This window comes from Theropithecus gelada, chromosome 4, assembly GCF_003255815.1.
Source record: "Theropithecus gelada isolate Dixy chromosome 4, Tgel_1.0, whole genome shotgun sequence".
Lineage (NCBI taxonomy): Eukaryota > Metazoa > Chordata > Mammalia > Primates > Cercopithecidae > Theropithecus > Theropithecus gelada.
Window position 1 is genome coordinate 58339106 of NC_037671.1, and position 25237 is coordinate 58364342.

General features: G+C 36.3%; 1 protein-coding gene across 1 annotated transcript in view; it reads right to left on the reverse strand.

Moving 5' to 3' along the window:
• Positions 1–25237, reverse strand: part of COL21A1 (collagen type XXI alpha 1 chain) — a 197584-nt gene that overhangs the window by 130638 nt on the left and 41709 nt on the right. The window contains exon 4 of the mRNA XM_025384346.1: positions 1523–1648. Coding sequence (XP_025240131.1) covers positions 1523–1610 — 88 coding nt within the window. The 5' untranslated portion in view covers positions 1611–1648. The remainder of the gene's footprint in view (positions 1–1522; positions 1649–25237) is intronic.

Sequence of the window (25237 nt, forward strand, 5' to 3'; positions counted from 1 at the left end):
TTGCCTGTCAGCTTTACCATAAAACCTTTTCTGACCTTCCACAGTTAGGTTGCCACCCCCTCCTAAATTTATAACAGTCAAGAAGTTCAAAAAATAAAAAGAATTGCCAAAATAGGGATTTGTCTCAAAAATGTATCTGTGATTATGACATTATTCCTAAAGTGCTCTACTACAGGTGGTAGTATCCTCAGAAGGTGTAAGGGACACAATTCCAACAAGCTCTGCCATGGTGGCCACTGCTAGAGGTCAAGGAGGGGACAGCAGAAATGGAGTTCTGCCCAGAGGCAAACTTGCTAACCCAAGGGAATGCAATTTTTCTGTTATTTTTGGAAGCTCGGAAGCTGGATGGACTGGGATTAAAGGTTTATGCTTTTATTGGTTTTTTTGTTTGTTTTTTTGTTTTTTGTGTGGGGAGACGAAAGGATAGAAGAGTTTGTTGGCAGAGCTTTTCAATGTTGGCCCTTCCTAAATACTGAGACTCATTGTTGTCTGAAGCTGCTAGTGTTTGTGTGCCACCTGATTCACTCTTAGAGGGTTATTCTTGGCCCTTCCTACCCTTCTCCCTGTCACAGAGCCACAGAACATGTATTTCATAACTGCAAAGTTAGTCAAGAGCATGGGCACACAAGCAAATAATGCCATTAATAAGCCCTAGACATAATATCCGTCCTGAGAACCTCTTCCTTAGAGAGATGAATGACATTATAGAAAAGGAAGGTGATTGAAGAGCGAAAACATGGTTCGAATACTACTTACTGCCCTCACAAGCTGTATTTTACTAGGTACGCCCCTTAACTTTTTAAAATCCCTTTTCCCACCCAAGAAAAAAAAAAAAAAAAGGAAAGGGTATACACATTATAGAGTGATTGCATGAATTAAACTATAAAAGTGTTAAGCAAGCTTTAAATATCATTGTATTAATAAATTTTAAGCCAAGTTGAATCAAATTATCAAACCATCTCATTTAACTTTTATAGAGACCATAGTTAATTTAAAGTAGAATGTTTATGAGTTTTAAAATGTAAATATAAGCAAACTTTTTTTTTTTAAAAGTATGCTATCTCTAAATGATAGTTTGGGTAACAGAACTATAATTAATATAGCTCTTTATCTCTATATGCAAGCTTTCTTACAAGCAATAACAACATTCATTGAGATGTACTGTGCTAAACCATTAACATGCATTATCTCATTCAGTCCTGATAACCAATCTACAAGGCTTTCTTTATCTTCCTATTATGCAGCTCAAAAGTGGCTGAACATGGACTCAATACCAGACTGTTTGTTCCAAAGCTTGATGTGTTAGTTGAATAAACTATTGCCATAGAGCCCTCTCAAAATTATCTCTGAGGGAAGCTTTTCTTCTCAGTTAATGAGTAACATAGCAATTCATTTATTTTAGGGAGTTACAGAATCAAAAACAGTAAGAATGAGACCCTTAAAACCATTACTTGAACTCCCCTAGTTTAATTTCCAGATTAATTTGTTGATAACAAAAAAGGACAATGCTGATAGTTCTTACTTGATCTTACTTCCCCATCTTCAGCTAACACAGAATTCTGAAGAAGCAGCACCAAAACCGTGCAGAGAAATGCAATATAGTGAGCCATGTTTCTGTTTTCGTTCTAAAATTTTGGTTTTAGGATTCCTAGGGAGAAAAAAAAGGCAAGTTAAATATATTAATTAAAGTCAACATCTGGCCATTATACATTTACATTTTGAAATTACAAGACCCAGTTGAAATACAGTTAATTTTGTGACTATTAGAATTAACTTAAATCTGTTTAAAATAGCTAAATTTTAAATATATTATTGCAGGAGGACAATGAATAGTGGCTGAAGAGCATGATAAATCTTAATTCATAATTGTCTTATACACATTTTCTAAAATTTGAGCTTTTTGCAAAATATTTACTAGAATTTATCCTTTGGGCATAGCCTATAGAACCTTATCTCATTCTTTTTACTATCTGAATATTAGCAAACATTTTTCTTTTAAATATGGGCTTGCATTTAAGGGACACTCAAGGAGTATTTAGTGAAAATATTTCTAAGATACAGCTGATAGAATTTAATTTTTAAAATAAGATATAATTGTAAACATTAAGACCTCTCTTATTTAATTCATAAACACTCAGTTTCATAGTTTTCATACACCATCTAAAATAAGTCCTAGAACTTCATTTCTGGTTAGAATGCAGAAAGTTGCAAGAGACTGTCATTCACAGCGAGTACATACCAGATAAAGTACAAATTCATATGCTTTTTAAGCCCAGCAGAAATGAAATAATTTAAAGAAACCCAAAAGAACTAAATTCCAGAAGTTATTAACCTTTCATCATATAGAAGTGATTCACAACTGCTTTAATCTCTGGCAGAAAGGGAATACTGATGAGAAGGAATTTGCCATAGCATGTAAAAAATCACTCAAAGCTGGTGTAACAGATTGGAAATCTGAGGAGTTTCTGCCACAAAACAAGCATTCCTTCATTCAGCAGTTTCTTCTGGTGAGCCTTGACTAAATACATAGAGTAGATAAGTAGTACATAGAAAGTTGGAAACAGTATAGAACAGCCTAGAGAGAGTCTGCCCCTCTTCCTATCCAGGTAGCCACAGACTTTCTCAAATATAAAACGGTGGCCATGACTTGAAAAGAAGCAAGAAATTTTTATACCTGATCAGGAGAAAAACAGCATAAGCAGATCCAAAGATTACCTAAATCCTAAATATCAGAAGTAGCAAAAAGTGTTTGTAAAATGGCAATGATAAATACGTTAAAGAATCTAGTAAATAAGACGGAAAACATGTACAAAGATGTGGAAAATTTCAGAAGGAAGATGAAAACTATACATAAAGATACAAAGAAAAATTCTAGGAATTAAATATACATCAGAAAATGGTTTATACAATGGGTTTACCTGCATCCATTGGAGGAAAAGATAAGTAAACTTGAAGATAAGTGAATAGAAATTATCAAAAAATGAAACCCCAAGGCATAAAAACATGATAAAAGGAATAGAGCATCTAGAACTTATGGAACAATATCAAGTGATCTTGATTTAGCATATAAGTAAATTTTTCTCATGAAAAAGGAGAGAATGAAGAAATATTTGAAAAGACATGGCCAAAAAATTTCCCAATTAATGAAAGCCGCCAATTCTCAGATCAAAGAACTTCAGCAAACCCCAAGTGAGACACAAAGTTAATCATACCTGCATACATCATGTACAATCAACTGAAATCAAAATAAAATATAAAATTCCTAAAACTGGGCTGGGCGCGGTGGCTCACGCCTGTAATACCAGCACTTTGGGAGGCTGAGGCGGGTGGATCACGAGGTCAGGATATCAAGACCATTCTGGCTAACAAGGTGAAACCCCGTCTCTACTAAAATTACAAAACAAATGAGCCGGGCGTGGTGGCGGGCGCCTGTAGTCCCAGCTACTCGGGAGGCTGAGGCAGGAGAATGGCGTGAACCCGGGAGGCGGAGCTTGCAGTGAGCCGAGATCGGGCCACTGCACTCCAGCCTAGGCGACTGGGCAAGACTCCATCTCAAAAAAAAAAAAAATTCCTAAAACTGGCCAGAGGAAAAATGATACATTACCTACAGAGGGACAGCAGGAAGAATTTTAGACAGAAATTTTCTGGTAATAAACTGAGCACTCAATCAGAAAGAGATAAAAACCTAAATGTGTGGACATCTAATATTAAAGCTTCTAAATACATGAAACAAAAAAATGAAAAAAAAATAAGCAGAGACACATTAAAAATAATGAGGTTTTAATATCTAGCACTCAGTATTATTTAATTAGACCAGAAAAAATTAGTGGAACAGAAGGTTTGGACAACACTATTATTAACCAACTTCACCTAGTTAATATTTACAAAACACTCCAACTAACAACAGAAGAAAACATATCATTTTGTAATGCATATGAAACAGTCACCAAAAAGACAATATGCTGGAGAGAAAACAAGTCTCAGATTTCAAAAAATTGAAACCATACTGATTGTGTTCCTTGACCAAAGGGCATCTGGATATGAAGTTTTCTTTGTTGAAAAGCTTTTATTAACAATGTAACTTATTAGTAGATAACTGGATGAGTTTCAATAAATAGTATTTTTCGAGGACTTTGGCTATTTCACCTCTCCACTCATCATCTTTCTGTTATCTATAGGATCTGTAGTTGTCCTACAGACTTTCAGAAGTGAAAGTCCTAAAATACTTTGAAATTAAGCAACATACTTCTAAATAATCCGTGAGTCTTTAAAAGCCAAAGAAGTTTTTAAATATTTCAAACTCAACAATTTTTTAAATCAAATATTTTTTGATACAGCTAAAGCAGCACTTAGAGAGAAATTTTAGCTTTAAAAGCATATATTAAACAAAAATGAAACCAATATCTAAGCTTCCACCTTAAGAAGCTAGAAATAGTACAATAAATTAAACCCAAAAAGTAAAAAAAACTATGAAATATACATTTGAAAGACAATTTAAAAAATAAATAATTAAAAAGTTAATTATTTGGACAAATAAATATACTGCTATGCCTTAGTAATTATAACCAAGAAAAAACAGAGAAAACATAAATAATTGCCTGAGTCAGTATTCAAATAGAAAGCACCACTTTAGATCCTACAAACACTAAAAGGGTAACTGGACAGGCAAAATGAACAAAGTCTTTGAAAAACACTATTTATTGAAATTGGTTCAATTATTTAATAAAGAAGTTAAATTATTAATCAAAAACATTCCCACAAAGAAAACTCCTGGTCCAGATAGCTTCAACAGTAATTTCTTCCAACAATTTCTATAAAACAGTCAAGGGAAAAAAATAAAATAAAACTATTTGTTTCAGTGGAATTAAATGAAAATAAAGAAGAAGTGAACTCCCCCCAATTTTTGTTATGAGGCCAACACAACCCTAGTCAAAAAAAAAAAAAAAAAACCTAGACAAAGATATTACAAAAAATTATAGTCCATTGATTTAACATATAAGTAAATTTTCCATTATTCTTTATGAACAAGGATTTAAAAATCTATGACAAAATATTAGCTAATTAAATATAACAATATATTTTAAAATATCATGACCATGTGGGATTTATTAGAGAGATGCAAGATGGGTTTAACACTCAAAATTCAACTTATATAAAGTAAGAGACTAGAAAAAAAAAATCACATGAACATCTCAATTTATGCATCAAAAGTTCTTAACAAAATTTAACACTCATTTATGATAAAACTTTCAGCAAACTAAGAGTAGGACTTAACCCATGAATGTGAATGCTGTCTATAAAAAAATGTACATATAACATCACACTGAGTTGTAAAATACTAAATTCTTTCCTTCTCAAATCAGTAAGTAGCTAAGGATACATTCTCATACCACTTCTATTCAAAAATGTACAAGGAGTTCTAGTGACCGCCATGTGCACAAATGAGAAATAAAACATGCAAAGATTATAAAGGAAAAAATAAAACTGTCATTATTTATGGAAAACATAATAATCTACATAGAAAGTGGAATCTACAAAAACAATAGTGGAACAAAGTGAATTTAGCAAGGTCACAAGACATAAGATTAATGGTTTCTTTATTGGGAAAAAAAATACCATTTTCAGTAGTATCAAAAGTATTATAAATGTGGAAATAAAGCTAATGAAATATGGAAAGACCTCTGTACTGAAACATTGCAAAATTAAAGAAACCAAATAAATGGAGATATCCATATTCAGAATTAAAAGACTCAATATTATTAACATCTCCACCCTTCCCAAATTGTCTATAGATTCAACAAAATCCCAATTTTTAAAATTAACAAATATTCTAAAGCATGAATAAAATGCAAATGATTTTGAATTGGAACAATCTTGAAAAAGAACTCTCTTAATAACAAAGTTGGAGAACTGATATTATCTGATACTGACTTATGTCAGTCTGCTTTCTGTTATTATAACTGAATAACCAAGATGAAGTAATTTATAAAGAAAATACATTTATTTCTTACAGTTCTGAAGGCTGGAAAGCCCAAGGTCTAAGGGTGAAATCTGGTGAGGGCCTTACAGCTGCTGGGGGTTTTCTGCAGAGTCTCTGTGTGGTACAGGGTACCACATGCTGAGGGGCCTCAGGAGAGAGAATCTACCTGGCTTTTTATAACAGAACTACTTTCCTGATAACTAACCCACTCCCATGGTAACCCACTAATCAACTAACCCGTGAAAAGGATGTATCTATCCATGACAACAGAACCCTCATGACCCAATCACCTCTTAAAGGACACACCGCCGAGTACCTTTACACTGGAGATTAAGTTTCAACATGAGTTTCAGAGGCGGCAAACATTCAAACCATAGCAACTTGCTACAGAAATCAAGAAAGTATGGTACTATATTTACATAAAGATAGGCATAGAACAGAACACAAATGAGTTTTGGTAACAGACCCACACTTACATGGTCAACTGATTGATTGTCAACAAAAATGTCAAAGTAGTTGGATAGGAAAGGAAAGTCTTTTCAACAAACATTGCTGAATCAACTGAAAAAACACATGGAATAAAATGAACCTGGACTCCTACCTCATTTCACATAAGAAAATTAAATGGAACATAGATCTAAATGTACAAGCTAAAACTATAAGTCTTCAAAGAAAAAACATAACAGAATATCTTCACAACTTTAAGATTAAGGTGAATATTTCTTAGGACACAAAAACCACTAGCAGTTTTAAAATAAGTACATCAGATTTAATCAAAATTAAACATTTCCATTCCTTAAAAGACACCATTTAAGAATGCAAGCCAATGTTCGCATTAAAATATTTCTGACAAATGACTCATATCAGAAAACATAGATAATAAAAAGAAAAACAACACAATTTTTTAAATGAGTAAAAGGTCTTGAACAGACACATTACAAAAGAAGATACAGAAATGGCCAATAAGCACATGAAATAGTACTCATCATCACTAGTCATCAGGGAAATGCACAGTAAAACAACAGTAAGATATGATATGATTTATTTTATTTTATTTTTTTTTTGAGACGGAGTCTTGCTCTGTCACCCAGGCTAGTGCAGTGGTGCGATCTCAGCTCATTGCAAGCTCCACCTCCCGGATTCATGCTGTTCTCCTGCCTCAGCCTCCCGAGTAGCTAGGACTTCGGGCGTCCGCCACCACGCCCAGCTAATTTTTTGTATTTTTAGTAGAGACGGGGTTTCCCCATGTTGGCCAGGATGGTTTTGATCTCCTGACCTCATGATCCGCCCGCCTTGGCCTCTCAAAGTGCTGAGATTACAGGCGTGAGCCACCGCGCCTGGCCAATATGATTTCATACCTACAAAAATAGCTAAAATTAAAAGACTGATAATATCAAATGTTTACAAGTATATGTGAAGAAACTGGAATTCATACATTGTTGGCAAGATTGAAAACGGATGTAATCACTTTAGAGAACTGTTAGGTAAAGTTTCTTATAAACTATGGCCAGTGATTTTTCTGCTAGGTGTGTAGCCTAGAGAAATGAAATTGTGTGTCCATAGCAAAAGACTTTAGCAATGTTTACAGTAGTTTTATTCATAATAATTCCAAACTAAAAATAACCCAAGTGCTATCAACAGGACAATAAATATACAAGTTGTGTGATATAATTCATACAATGAAATACTACTCAGCAGCTCTGGGCAGGGAATCTCTGAAAATAAGGAAGCAGCCCGAGTCAGGAACTTATAGATAAAACTCCCATCTCCCTGGACAGAGCACCTGGGGGAACGGCAGCTGTGGGTACAGCTTCAGCAGACTTAAACGTCCCTGCCTGATGGCTCTGAAGAGACCAGTGGACTTCCCAGCACAGCGTTCGAGCTCTGCTAAGGGTCGGACTGCCTCCTCAAGTGGGTCCCTGATGCCCATGTATCCTGACTGGGAGATACCTACCAGTAGGGACAAACAGACATCTCGTACAGGAGAACTCTGGCTGGCATCTGGCAGGTGTCCCTCTGGGACAAAGCTTCCCTGGAAAGGGGAAAGAACAGGCAGCAATCTTTGCTGTTCTGCAGCCTCCACTGGTGATACCCAGGCAAACAGGATGTGGAATGGACCTCCAGCAAACTCCAGCAGACCTGCGGCAGACAGGCCTGACTGTTAGAATGAAAACAAACAAACAAAAAGGAATAGCATGTCCGCTCAAGGACCCCATCTGAAGGTCACCAACATCAAAGACCATGTTGGTAGATAAATTCACAGAGATGGGGAGAAACCAGTGCAAAAATGTTGAAAATTCCAAAAACCAGAACACCTCTTGTCCTCCAAGGGATCACAACTCCTCACCAGCAAGGGAACAAAACTGGACAGAGAATGAGTTTGACAAATTGACAGAAGTAGGCTTCAGAAGGTGGGTAATAACAAACTCCTCCAAGCTAAAGGACCATGTTTTAACCTGATGTAAGGAAGATAAGAACCTTGAAAAAAGATTAGATGAATTGATAACTAGAATAACCAGTTTAGAGAAGAACACAAATAACCTGACGGAGCTGAAAAACACAAGAGAACTTCGCGAAGCATACACAAGTATCAATAGCTGAATCAATCAAGCAGAAGAAAGGATATCAGAGATTGAAGATCAACTTAATGAAATAAAGTGAGAAGACAAGATTAGAGAAAAAAGAATAAAAAGGAATGAACAAAGCCTCCAAGAAATATGGGACTATGTGAAAAGATCAAATCTATATTTGACTGGTGTACCTGAAAGTGACGGGGAGAATGGAACCAAATTGGAAAACAGTCTTCGGGATATTTTCCAGGAGAATTTCTCCAACCTGGAAAGACAGGCCAACATTCAAATTCAGGAAATACAGAGAACACCACAAAGATACTCCTCGAGAAGAGCAACCCCAAGACACATAATTGTCAGATTCACCAAGGTTGAAATGAAGGAAAAAACGTTAAGGGCACCAGAAAGAAAAGTTGGGTTACCCATAAATGGAAGCCCATCAGACTAATAGCAGATCTCTCAGCAGAAACCCTACAAGCCAGAAGAGAGTGGGGGCCAATATTCTACATTCTTAAAGAAAAGAATTTTCAACCCAGAATTTCATATCCAGTTAACCTAAGCTTCATAAGCTAAGAAGAAATAAAATCCTCTAGAGACAAGCAAATGTTGAGAAATTTTATCTCACCACCAGGCCTGCCTTACAAGAGCTCCCAAAGGAAGCGCTAAACATGGCCAGGAAAAACTAGTAGCAGCCACTGCAAAAACATACCAAATTGTAAAGACAATCGACACTACAAAGAAACAAATTCAAAAGCTAGCAGAAGACAAGAAATAACTAAGATCAGAGCAGAAGTGAAAGAGATAGAAACACGAAAACCCTTCAAAAAATCATCAAATCCAGGAGCTAGTTTTCTGAAAAGATCAACAAAATAGATAGACTGCTATGAAGACTAATAAAGAAGAAAAGAGAGAAGAATCAAATAGACACAATAAAAAATGATATAGGGGATCCCACAGAAATACAAACTACCATCAAATAATACTATAAACATGTCTATGCAAATAAACTAGAAAACTAGAATAAATGGATAAATTCCTGGACACATACACCCTCCCACATCTAAATCAGGAAAAAGTCAAATCCCTGAATAGACCAATAACAAGTTCTGAAATTGAGGCAGTAATTAATAGCCTACCAACAAAAAAAGTCCAGGACCAGACGGATTCACAGCCGAATTCTACCAGAGGTACAAAGAGGAGCTGGTACCATTCCTTCTGAAACTATTCCAATCAATAGAAAAAGAGGGAATCCTCCCTAGCTCATTTTATGAGGCCAGCATCATCCTGATATCAAAACCTGGCAGAGACACAACAAAAAAAGAAAATTGCAGGCAAATATCCCTGATGAACATCAATGCAAAAATCCTCAATAAAATACTGGCAAATCGAATCCGGTAGCACATCAAAAACTTTATCCACCACAATCAAGTCAGGTTCATCCCTGGGATGCAAGGCTGGTTCAACATATGCAAATCAATAAATGTAATTCAACACATAAACAGCACCAATGTCAAAAACCACATGATTATCTCAATAGGTGCAGAAAAGACCTTCAACAAAATTCAACACCCCTTCATGCTAAAAACTCTCCATAAGCTAGGTATCGATGGAACATATCTCAAAATAATAAGAGCTATTTATGACAAACCCACAGACAGCCAATATCATACTGAATGGGCAAAAACTGGAAGCATTCCCTTTGAAAACCAGCACGAGACAAGGATATCCTCTCTCACCATTCCTATTCAACATAGTATTGTAAGTTCTGGCCATGGCAGTCAGGCAAGAGAAAGAAATAATGGGTATTCAAACAGGAAGAGAGGAAGTCAAATTGTCTCAGTTTGCAGATGACAAGACTGTATATTTAGAAAACCCCATCATCTCAGCTCAAAATCTTCTTAAGCTGGTAAGCACTTCAGCAAACTCTCAGGATACAAAATCAATATGCAAAAAGCACAAGCATTCCTATATACCAATAACAGACAAACAGACAGTCAATAATCCTAGCACTCTGGGAGGTGGAGGTGGGCAGATCACAAGGTCAGGAGTTCTAGACCAGCCTGAACAACATAGTGAAACCTCTCTCTAATAAAAATACCAAAAAAAACAACAAATAGTTGGTTGTGGTGGCAGTTGCCTGTAGTCTCAGCTACTGAGGAGGCTAAGGCAGGAGAGATGCCTGAACCAGGGAAGCAGAGGTTGCAGTGAGCTGAGATCACACCACTGCACTCCAGATTGGACAACAGGGCAAGACTCCATCTCAAAAAAAAAAAAAAAACTACCAGAGAGCCAAATCAAGAGTGAACTCCCATTTACTATTGCTACAAAGAGAATAAAATACCTAGGAATACAACTTACAAGGGAAGGACCTCTTTAAGAAGTACTACAAACCACTGCTCAAGGAAGTAAGAGAGGAACTTACTTTTCCAAATAAGTGGAAAAACAGTCCATGCTTACGGAAAGGAAGAATCAATATCGTGAAAATGGCCATACTGCCCATTGCTTTTCTTCACAGATTTGGAAAAAACTACTTTAAAATTCATATAGAACCAAAAAAGAGCCTGCATAACCAAGACAATCCTAAGCAAAAAGAACAAAGCTGGAGGCATCATGCTACCTGACTTCAAACTATACTACAAGGCTACAGTAACCGAACCAGCATGGTACTGGTACCAAAACAGATATATAGACCAATGGAGGCCTTGGAAATAAAACCACACATCTACAAATATCTTATCTTTGACAAACCTGACACAAACAAGCAATGGGGAAAAGATTCCCTATTTAATAAATGGTGTTGGGAAAACTAGCTAGCCATAAGCAGAAAAGTGAAACTGGACCCCTTCCTTACACCTTATACAAAAATCAACTCAAGATAGATTAAAGACTTAAACAAAAGACCTTAAACCATAAAAATCCTAGAAGAAAACCTAGGCAATACCATTCAGGACATAGGCATGGGCAAAGACTTCATGTCTAAAATACCAAAAGCAATGACAACAAACGCTAAAATTGACAAATGGGATCGAATTAAACTAAAGAGCTTCTGCATAGCAAAATAAACTACCATGAGAATGGGAGAAAAATGTTGCAATCTATCTATGCAACTGACAAAGAGCTAATATCCAGAATCCACAAAGAACTTAAACAAATTTACAAGAAAAAACAACCCCATCAAAAAGTGGGCAAAGGATTAGAACAGACATTTCTCAAAAGAAGACATTTATGCAGCCAACAAGCATATGAAAAAAGCTCATCATCACTGATCGTTAGAGAAATGCAAATCAAAACCACAGTGAGATACCATCTCATGCCAGTTAGAATGATGATCATTAAAAAGTCAGGACACAACAGATGCTGGAGAGGATTAGGAGAAATAGGAATGCTTTTACACTGTTGGTGGGAGTGTAAATTAGTTCAACCACTGGGGAAGACAGTGTGGTGATTCCTCAAGGATCTAGAACTAGAAATATCATTTGACCCAGCAATCCCATTACTGGGTATATACCCAAAGGATTATAAATCATTCTAATATAGGGATATATGCACAGGTATGTTTATTGTGGCACTATTCACAATAGCAAAGACTTGGAACCAACCCAAATGTCCATCAATGATAGACTGGATTAAGAAAATGTGGCACATATACACCATGGAATACTATGCAGTCATAAAAAAGGATGAGTTCATGTCCTTTGCAAGGACATGGATGAAGCTGGGAATCATCATTCTCGGCAAACTATTCCAAGAACAGAAAACCAAACACCGCATGTTCTCACTCATAAGTGGGAGTTGAACAATGAGAACACATGGACACAGGGAGGGGAACATCACACACTGGGGCCTGTCGGGGGGTGGGGGCCTAGGGATAACATTAGGAGAAATTCCCAATGTAGGTGACAGATTGATGAGTGCAGCAAACCACTCTGGCATGTGTATACCTATGTAACAAAACTGTACATTCTGTTGATGTATCCCAGAACTTAAAGTATAATAAAAAATAATAATTTAATAATTTTAAAAAAGAAATACTAAACAGCAGTCAAAAAATCATGAACTGTTACAGGAAACAACATGAATAAATTTAAAATACATTATATTTAATAAAAGAAGCCAGACACAAAAGAATACATACAGTATGTTTCTAGTTGTGGGAAGCCCCAAAACAGGCAAAACTAATCTATGGTGTTAGAAACCAGGAAACCTTTGCCTGAAAGTGGCACAAGTAAACTTCCTGGGTAACAGAAACAGGCTATGTTTGCAAAGTCAGTGTTGGGATATATGAACTCATCTAAGGCAATTAAACCAGATGTGTTATATCTGTATAATTTATTTTATATATAAATGAAAAAAATCAGTCCATTACTATCAGTTTCCAAATTAGGCCAGCCCCTCTGCATAAAGAGTTATAAAGGACCAAAAAGAGGCTTTTTAATTTTTTTTGAGAAGGAGTCTCACTCTGTCACCAGGCTGGACTATAGTGGCGCTGTCTCAGCTCACTGCAGCCTCTACCTCCCAGGCTCAAGTGATTCTCCTCCCTCAGCCTCCTGATTAGCTGGGACTACAGGCACACGACACCATGCCCAGCTAACTTTTGTATTTTCAGTAGAGACTGGGTTTCACCATCTTGGCCAGGATGGTCTTGATTTCTTGACCTCATGATCCCAAAGTGCTGGGATTATCGGCGTGAGCCACCATGCCCAGCCGAGAGGCATTTTTGATGAGTCATCACCAGGATGTGCTGTTTTATGGTAACAACATGTCCTAAGAAATTATCACCAACTTCCTTCCCCAAAGCCTCAAAATTATTAAGTTCCTCTACCAAAAAATCTCAGTATTTCTATGTATATGTAATTCATTCAGATTTCTTGGGTAAAGTTAATTCCCTAATGTTATTATAATTTAAATTGACAATCATTAAAGTAGAAGATACAAAAGGACACTAAATGCATATTTTTGCCATGTTATTTAATCATTAAAACTGGTGTGGTTCATAAATATTTAATTATACATGTTTATGTACTCTTCAAATGAAGTTAGGCTTATCAAGTTTTAACACTTAGTTGAATAGGGAGTGTGTTAAACATATGGATGCCCTAACCCTAATCCAGTAGCTTCAGACTGTAGGGGAAGGGACCAACTATTCTTTAAAAATAAATAAATGAATCTCCTCATATGCTAACGTGCACCAAAGTTTTATAAATTCTAGTAGGGGGCAATGCAAAATGATAAATAAGAAAAAAAAGTCCCTATTTCCTTGGTAGAGAAGTACATTAGCAACCCTAAATAGGGTACTATAACTCAGAATTGCTACAAGCAAAAAATTGTAAAGCTTTAATACACAGAGTAATCAGGTGACCGTTAGCATTCCCATTTCTCAAATGTCAAGGTATACAAAAATCATTTAGAGATCTTACTAAAATGTAGATACTGATTACACAGCTTTAGTTTGTAGATGAAGGGTCTTCATTTCGGCTGCGGTTTGAATGTTTGTCCCCTCCAAGTTTCATGTTAAAACTTAATCATTAATGCAGCAGTACTGAGAGGCAGGGCTTTTAAAAGATGATTGGGTTATGAGGGCTCTGCCCTTTCGAATGGATTAACCCATTCACAGATTAGTGGATTAATAAATGAATAAATTAATGGACTAGCATAGGAATGGGACTGGTGGCTTTATGAAAAAAGGAAGAGAGACCTCAGCTAGCATGCTCAGTCCCCTCATCATGTTATGCCCTCTGCAGCCTTGTAACTCTGCAGAGAGTCACCACAAGCATGGAGGCCTCACCAGATGTGGCCTCTTGACCTTGGATTTCTCAGCCTTCATAAGAAATGATTTTTTTTCATTAAAATTATGCAGTTTTGAGTATTCTCTTACAAGCAATAGAAAAGGTACTAAAACAACTAGCAAACTGCCAGGTGATGCTGATTCTTCTGGTCCATAGACCACACTTTGTGTATTTTGGTGCTAAAGGCTTTTGTCTTTTGTTGTTCTTTTCCCAAAAGTAAAAATAGTGTTGAAATTTCTAAAATATCAGGAATAGTATCTCCCTGGTTTTAAGAATCTGAACCCCAGTCTGTCTGTCTTCCTGAAACAAATGTGGTGGGGGAGGAAAAGAGGGGCAGAACTGTGACCCCAGTAGCATGAACCAAGAGTATATTAGTATCTATTTTAGTTCACTTAGAATAGTAAGAAAAAAAAGTGACAACTCGAATAAATAAAATTATAAAGAGGAGCCATTATAAATGATACTTCAGAGACACAAAAATATTATGAGACTACTATAATAATTATATGCTAACAAACTGCATAACATAAATTTCTAGAAACTTAAAACTTACTAAAACTGAATGATGATGAAATACGAAATTGTAACAGATTTTGTATATATACAAATCTCTTTACTATATATAATATATATAATACTATATATAATATATATATAATATCTTTACTATAACTAGTAAAGAGATCAAATCAGTAAACAAAACTTCCCAACAAAGAAACGTCCAGAACCAGACAGCTTCATGATGAATTCTATTAGACTTTAAAAGGAGAATTAATGCCAATTCTCCCCAAACTCTTCCAAAATATTAAAGAAAAGAAAATACTTCAAACTCAATTTATGAGGCTGGCTTTACCCTAATAACAAAGCCAGACAAGAACACTACAAGAAAAAAAAAAAAAATCACAGGCCAATATCTCTGATGAACATGGATGTAAAATTTCTCAATAACCTACTAGTAAACTAAATTCAACAGTACATTCAAAGTGTCATATGCATGACCTAGTGGGATTTATCCCTGAGATGCAAGGATGGTCCAATATAGGTAAATCAATAAGCATGATATACCACATTAAAAACAAAGAATAAAATTATACGATCATCTAAATACACGCCAAAACAAAAGCATCTGACAAAATTCACCTTCATTTCATAATTTTAAAAAACTCAATAAATTAGGCATGGAACGAATGAACTTCAACATAATAAAGGCCATATATGACAAATCCACAGCTAACATTATACTAATAATTAAAAGCTGAAAGCTTTTCCTCTAAGATCAGGAAAAAAACAAGGGTGCCCAGTCTCACTACTTCTCTACAACACAGTACCAGAAGTCCTAGCCAAACCAATTAGGCCAGAAAAAGAAATAAAGGCATCCAAATTGGAAAGGAAGAACTAAGATTGTTTCTATTAGCATGTGGCATAATCTTATTATAGAAGGCCTTAAAGACTCTACCAAGAAAGTATTAAAACAAATAAATTCAATAAACTTGTGGGATACAAAATCAACATATAAAAGTCAGTTGCCATTTCTATGTCTTAATAATGAACAATCCTAAAACAAATTAGGAAAGCAATATAATTTACAATAGCATCAAAAGGAATAAAATACTCAGGAATAAATTCGACCAAGGAGGTGAGATATCTGTATATTGAACACTCTAAAACATTGATGAAAGAAATTGAAGAAGACACAAATACAATTCTTCACACTGATAAATGGAAAGATATCCACATTCATGAATTGGAGGAATTAATATTGTTCAAATGTCCATACCACCCAAAGAGATCCATAGATTTAGTTCAATCATTATCAATATCCCAATGGCATTTTTTACAAAAATCAAAAAATTAAGTCCTAAAATTTGTATGGAACCACAAAAAACCCAAATATCTAAAGCAATCTTGAACAAGAAGAACAAAGCTGGAGGCATCACACTTCCTGATTCAAGTTATATTATAAAGCTATAGTAATTAAAACAATATGGTACTGGCATAAAAACAGTTGCACAAACCACTGGAACAGAATAGAGAGCCAAGAAATAAATCCATGCATATATAGTTAACTAATTTTCCACAAAATGTCAAGAAAGGGTAGTCTCTTCAACAAATAGTGCTGGGAAAACTAGATATCCATGTGTAAAAGAACGAAATTGGACCATTATAGCATACACAGAAACTAACTCAAAATGGATTAAAGACAAACAAAAGACATGAAATCACAAAACTTCTAGAAGAAAACACAGGGGAAAAGCTTAATAACACTGGTCTTGGCAATGACTTTTTGGATTTGACAACAAAAGCACAGACAACAAAGATAAAAATAAACAAGTGGGACTACATCAAACTAATAAGTTTATGCACAGCAAAGGAAACAATTGATGAAATAAAAAGGCAGTCTACAGAGTGGAAGAAAATATCTGCAAACCATATATCTGATAAAGAATTAGTATCTAAAATACAAAAGAAACCCATACAATTCAATAGCAAATAAAAAAACTGATTAAAGAATGGGCAAACGACGTGAATAGACGATTTTCCAAAGAAGACATACAAATGGTCAACAAGTATATAAGATGTTCAACATCACTACATCACTAGTTATCAGGGAAATGCAAATCAAAATGGCACCACTTCATACCTGTTAGCAAGGCTATCATCAAAAAGCCAAAAGATAGCAAGCATGGGTGAAGATTGGAGAAAAGGGAATACTTGTACACTGTTGGTGGAACTTTAAATTGGTACAGCCATTATGAAAAATAGTATAGAGGTTCCTCAAAAAATTAAAAGTAGAACTACTATATGAACCAGTAATTTTAATACTGGATATGTTTCCAAAGGAAATAAAATCACTATCTCAAATAGGTATCTGCTGTCTCATATTCATTGCAGCATTAAGATGACCAGATGAACCAGCAATCCTACTACTGGATATATTTCCAAAGGAAATAAAATCACTATCTCAAAGAGGTATCTACAGTCCCATATTCAATGCAGCATTATTTACAGTAGCCAAGCTACGGAAACAACCTAAGTGTTCATCAACTGAAGAATGAATAAAGAAACTGGGGTGTGTGTACACATATACACACTCTCACACAAAAGAGAATACTATCTAGACTTACAAAAAAAAGAAATCCTACCATTTGCAACAACATGGATGAACCTGGAGGACAGTGAGCTAAGTGAAATAAGCCATACACAGAAAGACAAATACTGCATGATCGCATGTTGAAATCTAAAAAATTAAAGTCAAACTCAGAAACAGAGAGTAGAATGTTGATTAACCCAGGCTGGGGAGGAGGCAGAGAGGAGATGTTGGTCAAAGGGTGCAAACTTTGAGATATATAATGAATACATTCTGGAGACCTAATGTACAGCATGGTAACTATAGTTAATAATTTATTTTATACTTGAAATTTGCTGAGGGAATAGATCTCAAGTTTCCTTACCACAAAAAAAAAAATTAAAAAATGATAACTAATGAGGTAATTGATATGCTAGTTAGCTTGATTGTGGTAATCATTTCATAATGTATACTTATATCACATCATATTATCAACCTAAAATATATACAATTTTTATTTGTCAGTCATACCTCAAAAAGCTGGGGTAAAACTGTTTAACCTCACGTAAATAACAATTAAAATAAGAAAAAAGGAATACAGGCCAACAAGGCCTGCAGCACAATCTGTAGACCAATGAACGGCATACTAAGTAAACAAAGTCTTTTATGTTCAGAAACAAAAAGTGAAAGGCGGAGTAAGGAGGCCATGCTTTCAGATCTATTTCACATGTCATTTGGAAATACTATATCTCCTTCCTTCTCAGTAAGAAATTAAATGGGTCATTAGACACTTTGCCTAAATTGTATTTTTCCAAAAGCTTTAGAATATGTATGCTTAACATTTGTCTTGATAGGAATTTGGAATAACTATGGTGTCAGGAGTGAGCTAAGATGGAAAATAATGGTTTCCCTCAAGAACGAGACTACTAATGAAAACAGGAGTTTTCTTTTTTATTAACTGAAAGTGGCTCTACAGATGTAGAAGGACTGGGATGATATTTGGAGTCAGAGATCCTGGGCATAGATATTGAATCTTTCCCTTCCCGGATCTTCCCACAAAACCTTGTGAGAAATGCTACCACAGAGACAGAGGTACAGTGCTGCAATTCACCTGCAGAATTGGGTCTAACTTGTACCCAGAACTGCTTAAAGCCTGCTTGTGATGGTAACTATTACAGTTTCAGGGTCTCCACTACACAATGCTTACATCCTTAGCAGCAGAAAGTCCCTAGTTACTTGCCTCACTTCTAGTGAATTAGAGTGTAAAGAATATTGATATATATGCTACCTTCTCAAACATGGAATTCTGTTTTTTTAAATCAGCCTTTCAATGGTACATAAATCATTCTTAATGGGTGACAGAAAAAGAAGAAATTATTTTTACCAGAACGTAGGAATTTAAACTGAGCTCTCCTGTTAATATGGAATATATAGAAGGCTAAATAGACATCAAGAAATCCAGGTTATAGAGTTAACACTGCCATTAACTAACTATAATTTAAAGAACATCCTTCTTAGTGGTTTTCTAATGCTTAGGAAAAAGAGAGGTAAACTTGGTCATCTGTATCTGCCTTTCAACTATGAAAACAATGATTCATATTATCTGTCATCAAAGGATTGTTGTGATAATTAAAATTTATACTTTTAAAACTGCTTTGCAAAAACTTTGGTTTATTTAATCTTGAGAATGTTGAGAGAATAAGGCCTGATGGGGTCATATGGTTTGCCTCCTGCATGTACTCAAAAGCAACAGACTCAAAAACCAAGTCTGTTGACTCCAGAGTCCTTTCCATTACATTCATTCAACAACAAACATTTATTAAGTGCCAACTATGTGACAGATACTCTCTAGGTGCTGGGAATTCAGAGGTGACAAAACTAAATAAGGAATCTGCTTCCATGCAGTTTTTGCCACAGACTAAAAAAATACATAAGATAATTTCAGATACTGGTAAGTGTATAATGAAAACAGTAATGTATCACTTGAGGCCAGGAGGAGAGGAAGGGCTCCATTAGATTTGGAGGTCAAAGAAGGCCTCTCTGAAAAGGTAACACTTGAGCTGACACTTAAGCAACATGAAGGAGCCACACTTGACTGGACTTCGGGACAAGCTTTCCATTCCTTTGATGGAATAAGTTTGGTTTGTTCCAGGAACAGAAAGGTCGGTGAGTCATGCGTGTGAGAGCAAGAGGAAGAATGACAGGGACTAAAGTAAAGTAGCACGATTCACAAGCATTATGTTCAGTTTAGAATTGTTTTTCCTAAATGCAAAGCTTGTCTATTAAAGGGTTTTAAGCATGGGTGCATCAAGATCTGTTTTTCATATTAAGTCGGTCATCTCACTTTGAAAACTAAAGTGCTCCATAAAAACGTAAGAATTATTTCTTTTTGGCCGGGTGCGGTGGCTCACACCTGTCATCCCAGCATTCTGGGAGGCCGAGTTGGGCGGATCACCTGAGGTTTGGAGTTTGAGACCAGCCTGACTAACATGGAGAAACCCCGTCTCTACTAAAAATAGAAAAAATTAGCCAGGCGTGGTGGCGCATGCCTGTAATCCCAGCTACTCAGGACGCTGAGGCAGGAGAATCGCTTGAACCCTGGAGGTAGAGGTTGTGGTGAACCAAAATTGCGCCATTGCACTGCAGCCTGGGCAACAAGAATGAAACATGGTCTCAAAAAATTATTATTATTATTATTTCATTTTAAGATGTAGGAAATCAAGAGCGCCATTGATCTATTAATGTCCTCTTTTGCCTTTCACATCTCTTCCATTTTGTTATATGTTATATTCCAGTGTCATCATTGCTATATTATATTTATAAATAAATAAATATTTGTGAGCAAATTTCTCAGAATAGTGGACACAAATGAGAACGAGTTCCTTGTCCCCTCACAATGAATGTATCTTTCAATGGATCACCAGAGAGTCATGGGAATTAGCATGAGGAGCCACCAGGAATGTAATAAAAGCTTTCAAAATGAGGGACTATCAGGAAAGATGCCCTCTCAAAATTTGCTTACTATGCTTGGTTATGAAACTTTAAATAAAAGTAAAGACTAAATACAGTCCACTCTTGAGATACTAACTCATGCTTATTTAAAGGTTTGAACTAAATTGTAAAACAGGAAAAGGTGGAGAGGCTGAAATTCTGGTCCCTGCTCTTTTACACAAACTTCTATAGTGTTCTATATTCTGACATTAAGGTATTAGGAGGAAGTATCAATTGGAACAGAATAGAATTTAGAAGGGCAAAATGCTGGAAAACTTGCAAAAAATTTACGAATTCATTTTTATGTGTCTTTATATGTATTAATTTCTCATAAGGCTATGACAAGTAAGTTAAAGTATGGAAACCACAAAGAAAGGGGTCTGACAATTAGTGAGCTCTTAATAAATAGAAGCTATTATCATAATTATAGACAAAAATACATTTCAATTTTTAAAATGACAATAAATGCTTGAATAAGAAGCATAAAGACTTATAGCCAACCCACTATTTAATATAACTGTCACATTGTAGTCTACTAAAAATTAATGAGAAACTAAAGCATTCATTTTTAAACTTGTTTCATAAAAATGTTTACTCTTTCCTCAGTTACTGAATATTATTTAATATTACTTGAATACCCGGCTTGAAGGACAAGAACAGAATAATCCATTTCCAATTGAAAAAGTTCAGGATCAAAAGAAATCCCCTAAAAGACTGATTTTGATTAACCCTAATCAAGGATAGTACAGATGAAAGATTAAACTATCTTTCAATTGAGATGATCAAGACTGAAGTTTTCACTCTTTCCAAAGAAAGTTATATTTTTTAAAAAATGTGGTGTGAAAAAGTAACTAAAGAGTACACCCCCAAAAATGCAGGGAGAAAGGCATCATAGATGTGTCAATTAATTAATAAATCCATGTATTGTTTTTCTGGAGAAAAAGGGGGAAATCAGCATTTCCTATCACTATAGTAATGACGTGGCTTCTAGCCATTTTTGAAGCCAAAAACCTAAGACCACACATCGATCTTCCTTATCTCCCCTATATTTAATGGATAACTCATAAGGAGGATCACTTTGCCATTCTCTTTCATCACTGCATGATTAGTGCCTCAAATCATACTTGGCAAATCACTGACCCTCAATAAATGTTGGTTTAATTAGATCTTTTTCTACCTCCAGCATCTCTTCTATCATCCCCTTATTTAATACCACTGATAATGCCGTCCTCATCTCACACTTAGTCTACAGTGGTATCCACCTAAGTGATCTCTTAACTACTATCACATCCCCATCTAATTTAAACTACTAGTTTCAGAGTTTGTTTTCACACTGCAGAGTGGGTGAATTATTTCTTGATTGGGTTGTACACTATATTACATAATATCCATCAAAACCACACAGGAAAGAGAGAATTGTAGTAACTTGCTTGTCTGGAGTTTGTAAGAATAGTTTAAAAATCTAATCTGGCCATAGCAACTTCTAAATATTCAAGCAACAATAGAATACACATGTCTATATAATGAGACCACTACAAGCCAAGAAATGGTATACAGTGTATTTTATTTGCCTGTGCCAGCAAATGCACTGAAAACAGGCCACAGGATTCTATCAGTGATTTTAAACTGTGCTTATAAATGCTGCCTTTTTCTCTAGCTCTAAATCCCTCTTACATTACATTAATTAGCCTAATTTCTAACTTATTTTTCTTGACTCAGCTTTAATTTTGACAGTAAAATATTAGAAAAGTAAAGACACTGGTTTCCAAATGGAAAACTAATAAAACTTTACATTTCTAACTCAGGTCGAAATTTTTCTCCAAATATCTAACCTTCCAATTCATTCATGATACACCAAAAAGAATTCTGGATAGCAAGTCAAGTGATGTGAGTTCCAGTCCTTGATGTGCCTGATTTGCCTACTTAGAAAATACAGTGTTGGCATATCCAAGGTTTAATAATACAGGATAGTAAATCATAATAAATGGCATAGACAAAAGAGGAGTCAGTGAAAGGAAATGAATGGAAATGAGCACTTTTTGAGACATTAAGTGATATGAATAAAATCATCAATAAGTAACTCTAGCACCCCAATTGTGGTTTCTAAATATCATTTTCTATTAAAAGGAGCCAAAACTCTTTGGAAAAATAGCAGATTCCAGATCTGGGGCATGTGAGACATAAGACAGATATCTTGTCATTCTGAAAACAAGAAAACTCTCAAAATCTACTGGGATTAGATCAATGGGACCCAAGAGCCAATTTGAAAGGCTTCCATTGACTAAAGATGAAATCATTTGACTATTTAATTTGCTGGCAAGATGGCCGAATAGGAACAGCTCCAGTCTGCAGCTCCCAGCAAGATCAACACAGAAGGTGGGTGATTTCTGCATTTCCAACTGAGGTACCTGGTTCATCTCATTCGGACTGGTTAGACAGTGGGTACAGCCTACAGAGGGTGAGCTAAAGCAGGGTAGTGCATCACCTCACCTGGGAAGTACAAAGAGTTGGGGGATCTCCCTCCCCCAGCCAAGGGAAGTCGTGAGAGACTGTACTGGGAGGAACAGTGCACCCTGGTCCAGACACTGCACTTTTCCCACGGTCTTTGCAACCAGCAAACCATGAGATTCCCTCTGATGCCTATGCCACCAGGGCCCTGGGTTTCAAGCACAAAACTGGGTGGCCATTTGGGCAGACACCCAGCCAGCTGCGGAGTTTGTATTTTTTTTTAATACCCCAGTGGCACCTGGAACACCAGCGAGACAGAATCATTCACTCCCCTGGAAAGGGGGCAGAAACCAGGGAACCAAGAGGTCTGGTTCCGCGGGTTGCACCCTGGTGGAGCCCATCAAACTCAGATTCACTGACTTGAAATTCTTGCTGCTAGGACAGCAGTCTGAGGTTGACCTGAGACACTTGAGCTTGGTCGGGGGAGGGATGTGCTACATTGCTGAGACTTGAGTAGGCGGTTTAACACACACAGTGTAAACAAAGCCAGAGGGAAGTTCAAACCCCACCGCAGCTCAGCAAGGCCATTGCTGCCAGACTGCCTCTCTAGATTCCTCTTCTCTGGGCAGGGCATCTCTGAAAAAAAAAAAAGGCAGCAACCCCAGCCAGGGTCTGACAGATAAAACTCCCATCTCCCTGGGTACCATGGGGAAGGGGTGGCTGTGGGCGTAACTTCAACAGACATAAAAGCCCCTACCTGACAGCTCTGAAGACAGCAGCAAATCTCCCAGCACAGCGTACAAGCTCTGTTAAGGAACAGACTACCTCCACAGTGGGTCCCTGATCCCCGTATCTCCTGACTGGGAGATACCTCCCAGTAGGGGCCGACAGACACATCATATAGTAGAACTCTGGCTGGTATCTGGCAGATGCCGCTATGGGATGAAACTTCCAGAGGAAGGAACAGGCAGCAATTTTTGCTGTTCTGTAGCATCCACTGCTGATACCCAGGCAAACAGGGTCTGAGTGAACCTACAGCAAACTCCAGCAGACCTAGAGCAGAGGGACCTGACTGTTAGAAGGAAAACTAACAAGCAGAAAGGAATAGTATCAACATCAACAAAAAGGATGCCCATTCAGGGATCTCCTCCAAACGTCACCAACATCAAAGACCAAAGGAAGATAAATCCACGAAGATGGGGAGAAACTAGCGCAAAAGCGCTGAAAATTCCAAAAACCAGAATGCTTCTTCTCCTCCAAAGGATCACAACTCCTCACCAGCCAGGGAACAAAACTAGACAGAGAATGAGTTTGACGAATTGCCAGAAGTAGGCTTCAGAAGGTGGGTAATAACCTCCTCAGAGCTAAAGGAGCATGTTCTAACCCAATGTGAGGAAGCTAAGAACCTTGAAAAAATGTTAGATGAATTGATAACTAGAATAACCAGTTTAGAGAAAAACATAAATGACTTGATGGACCTGAAAAACACAGGACAAGAACTTCGTGAAGCATACACAAGTATCGATAGCCAAATTCATCAAGAGGTAGAAAGGATATCAGAGACTGAAGATCAACTTAATGAAATGAAGCGAGAAGACAAGATCAGAGAAAAAAGAATGAAAAGAAATGAACAAAGCCTCCAAGAAATATGGGAATATGTGTAAAGACCAAATCTATGTTTGATTGGCATACCTGAAAGTGACAGGGAGAATGGAACCAAGTTGGAAAACACTCTTCAGGATATTTTCCAGGAGAACGTTCCCAACCTAGCAAAACAGGCCAACATTCAAATTCAGAAAATACAGAGAACACCACAGAGATACTCCTTGAGAAGAGCAACCTCAAGACACATAATCATCAGATTCACCAAGGTTGAAATGAAGGGAAAAATGTTAAGGGCAGTCGGAGAGAAAGGTCGGGTTACCCACAAATGGAAGCCCATCAGACTAACAGTGGATCTGTTGGCAGAAACCCCCAAAGCCAGAAGAGAGTAGGGGCCAATATTCTACATTCTTAAAGAAAAGAATTTTCAACCCAGAATTTCATATCCAGCCAAACTAAGCTTCATAAGTGAAGGAGAAATAAAATCCTTTAGAGACAAGCAAATGCTCAGAGATTTTACCACCACCAGGCCTGCCTTACAAGAGCTCCTGAAGGAAGCAATAAACATGGAGAGGAAAAACTGGTAGCAGCCACTGCAAAAACAGTTCTAGAATAAGTGTGATGTGGTGTTGATTAGGATATATATGTATTCTATATATATATATAATTCTATAGATCCTTATATATATTAGATATATATTCTATATATATATAGAGTCTAATATATATATATTCTGATCAGCACCACATCACACTTATTCTAGAATTGACCACATAATCGAAAATAAAACAC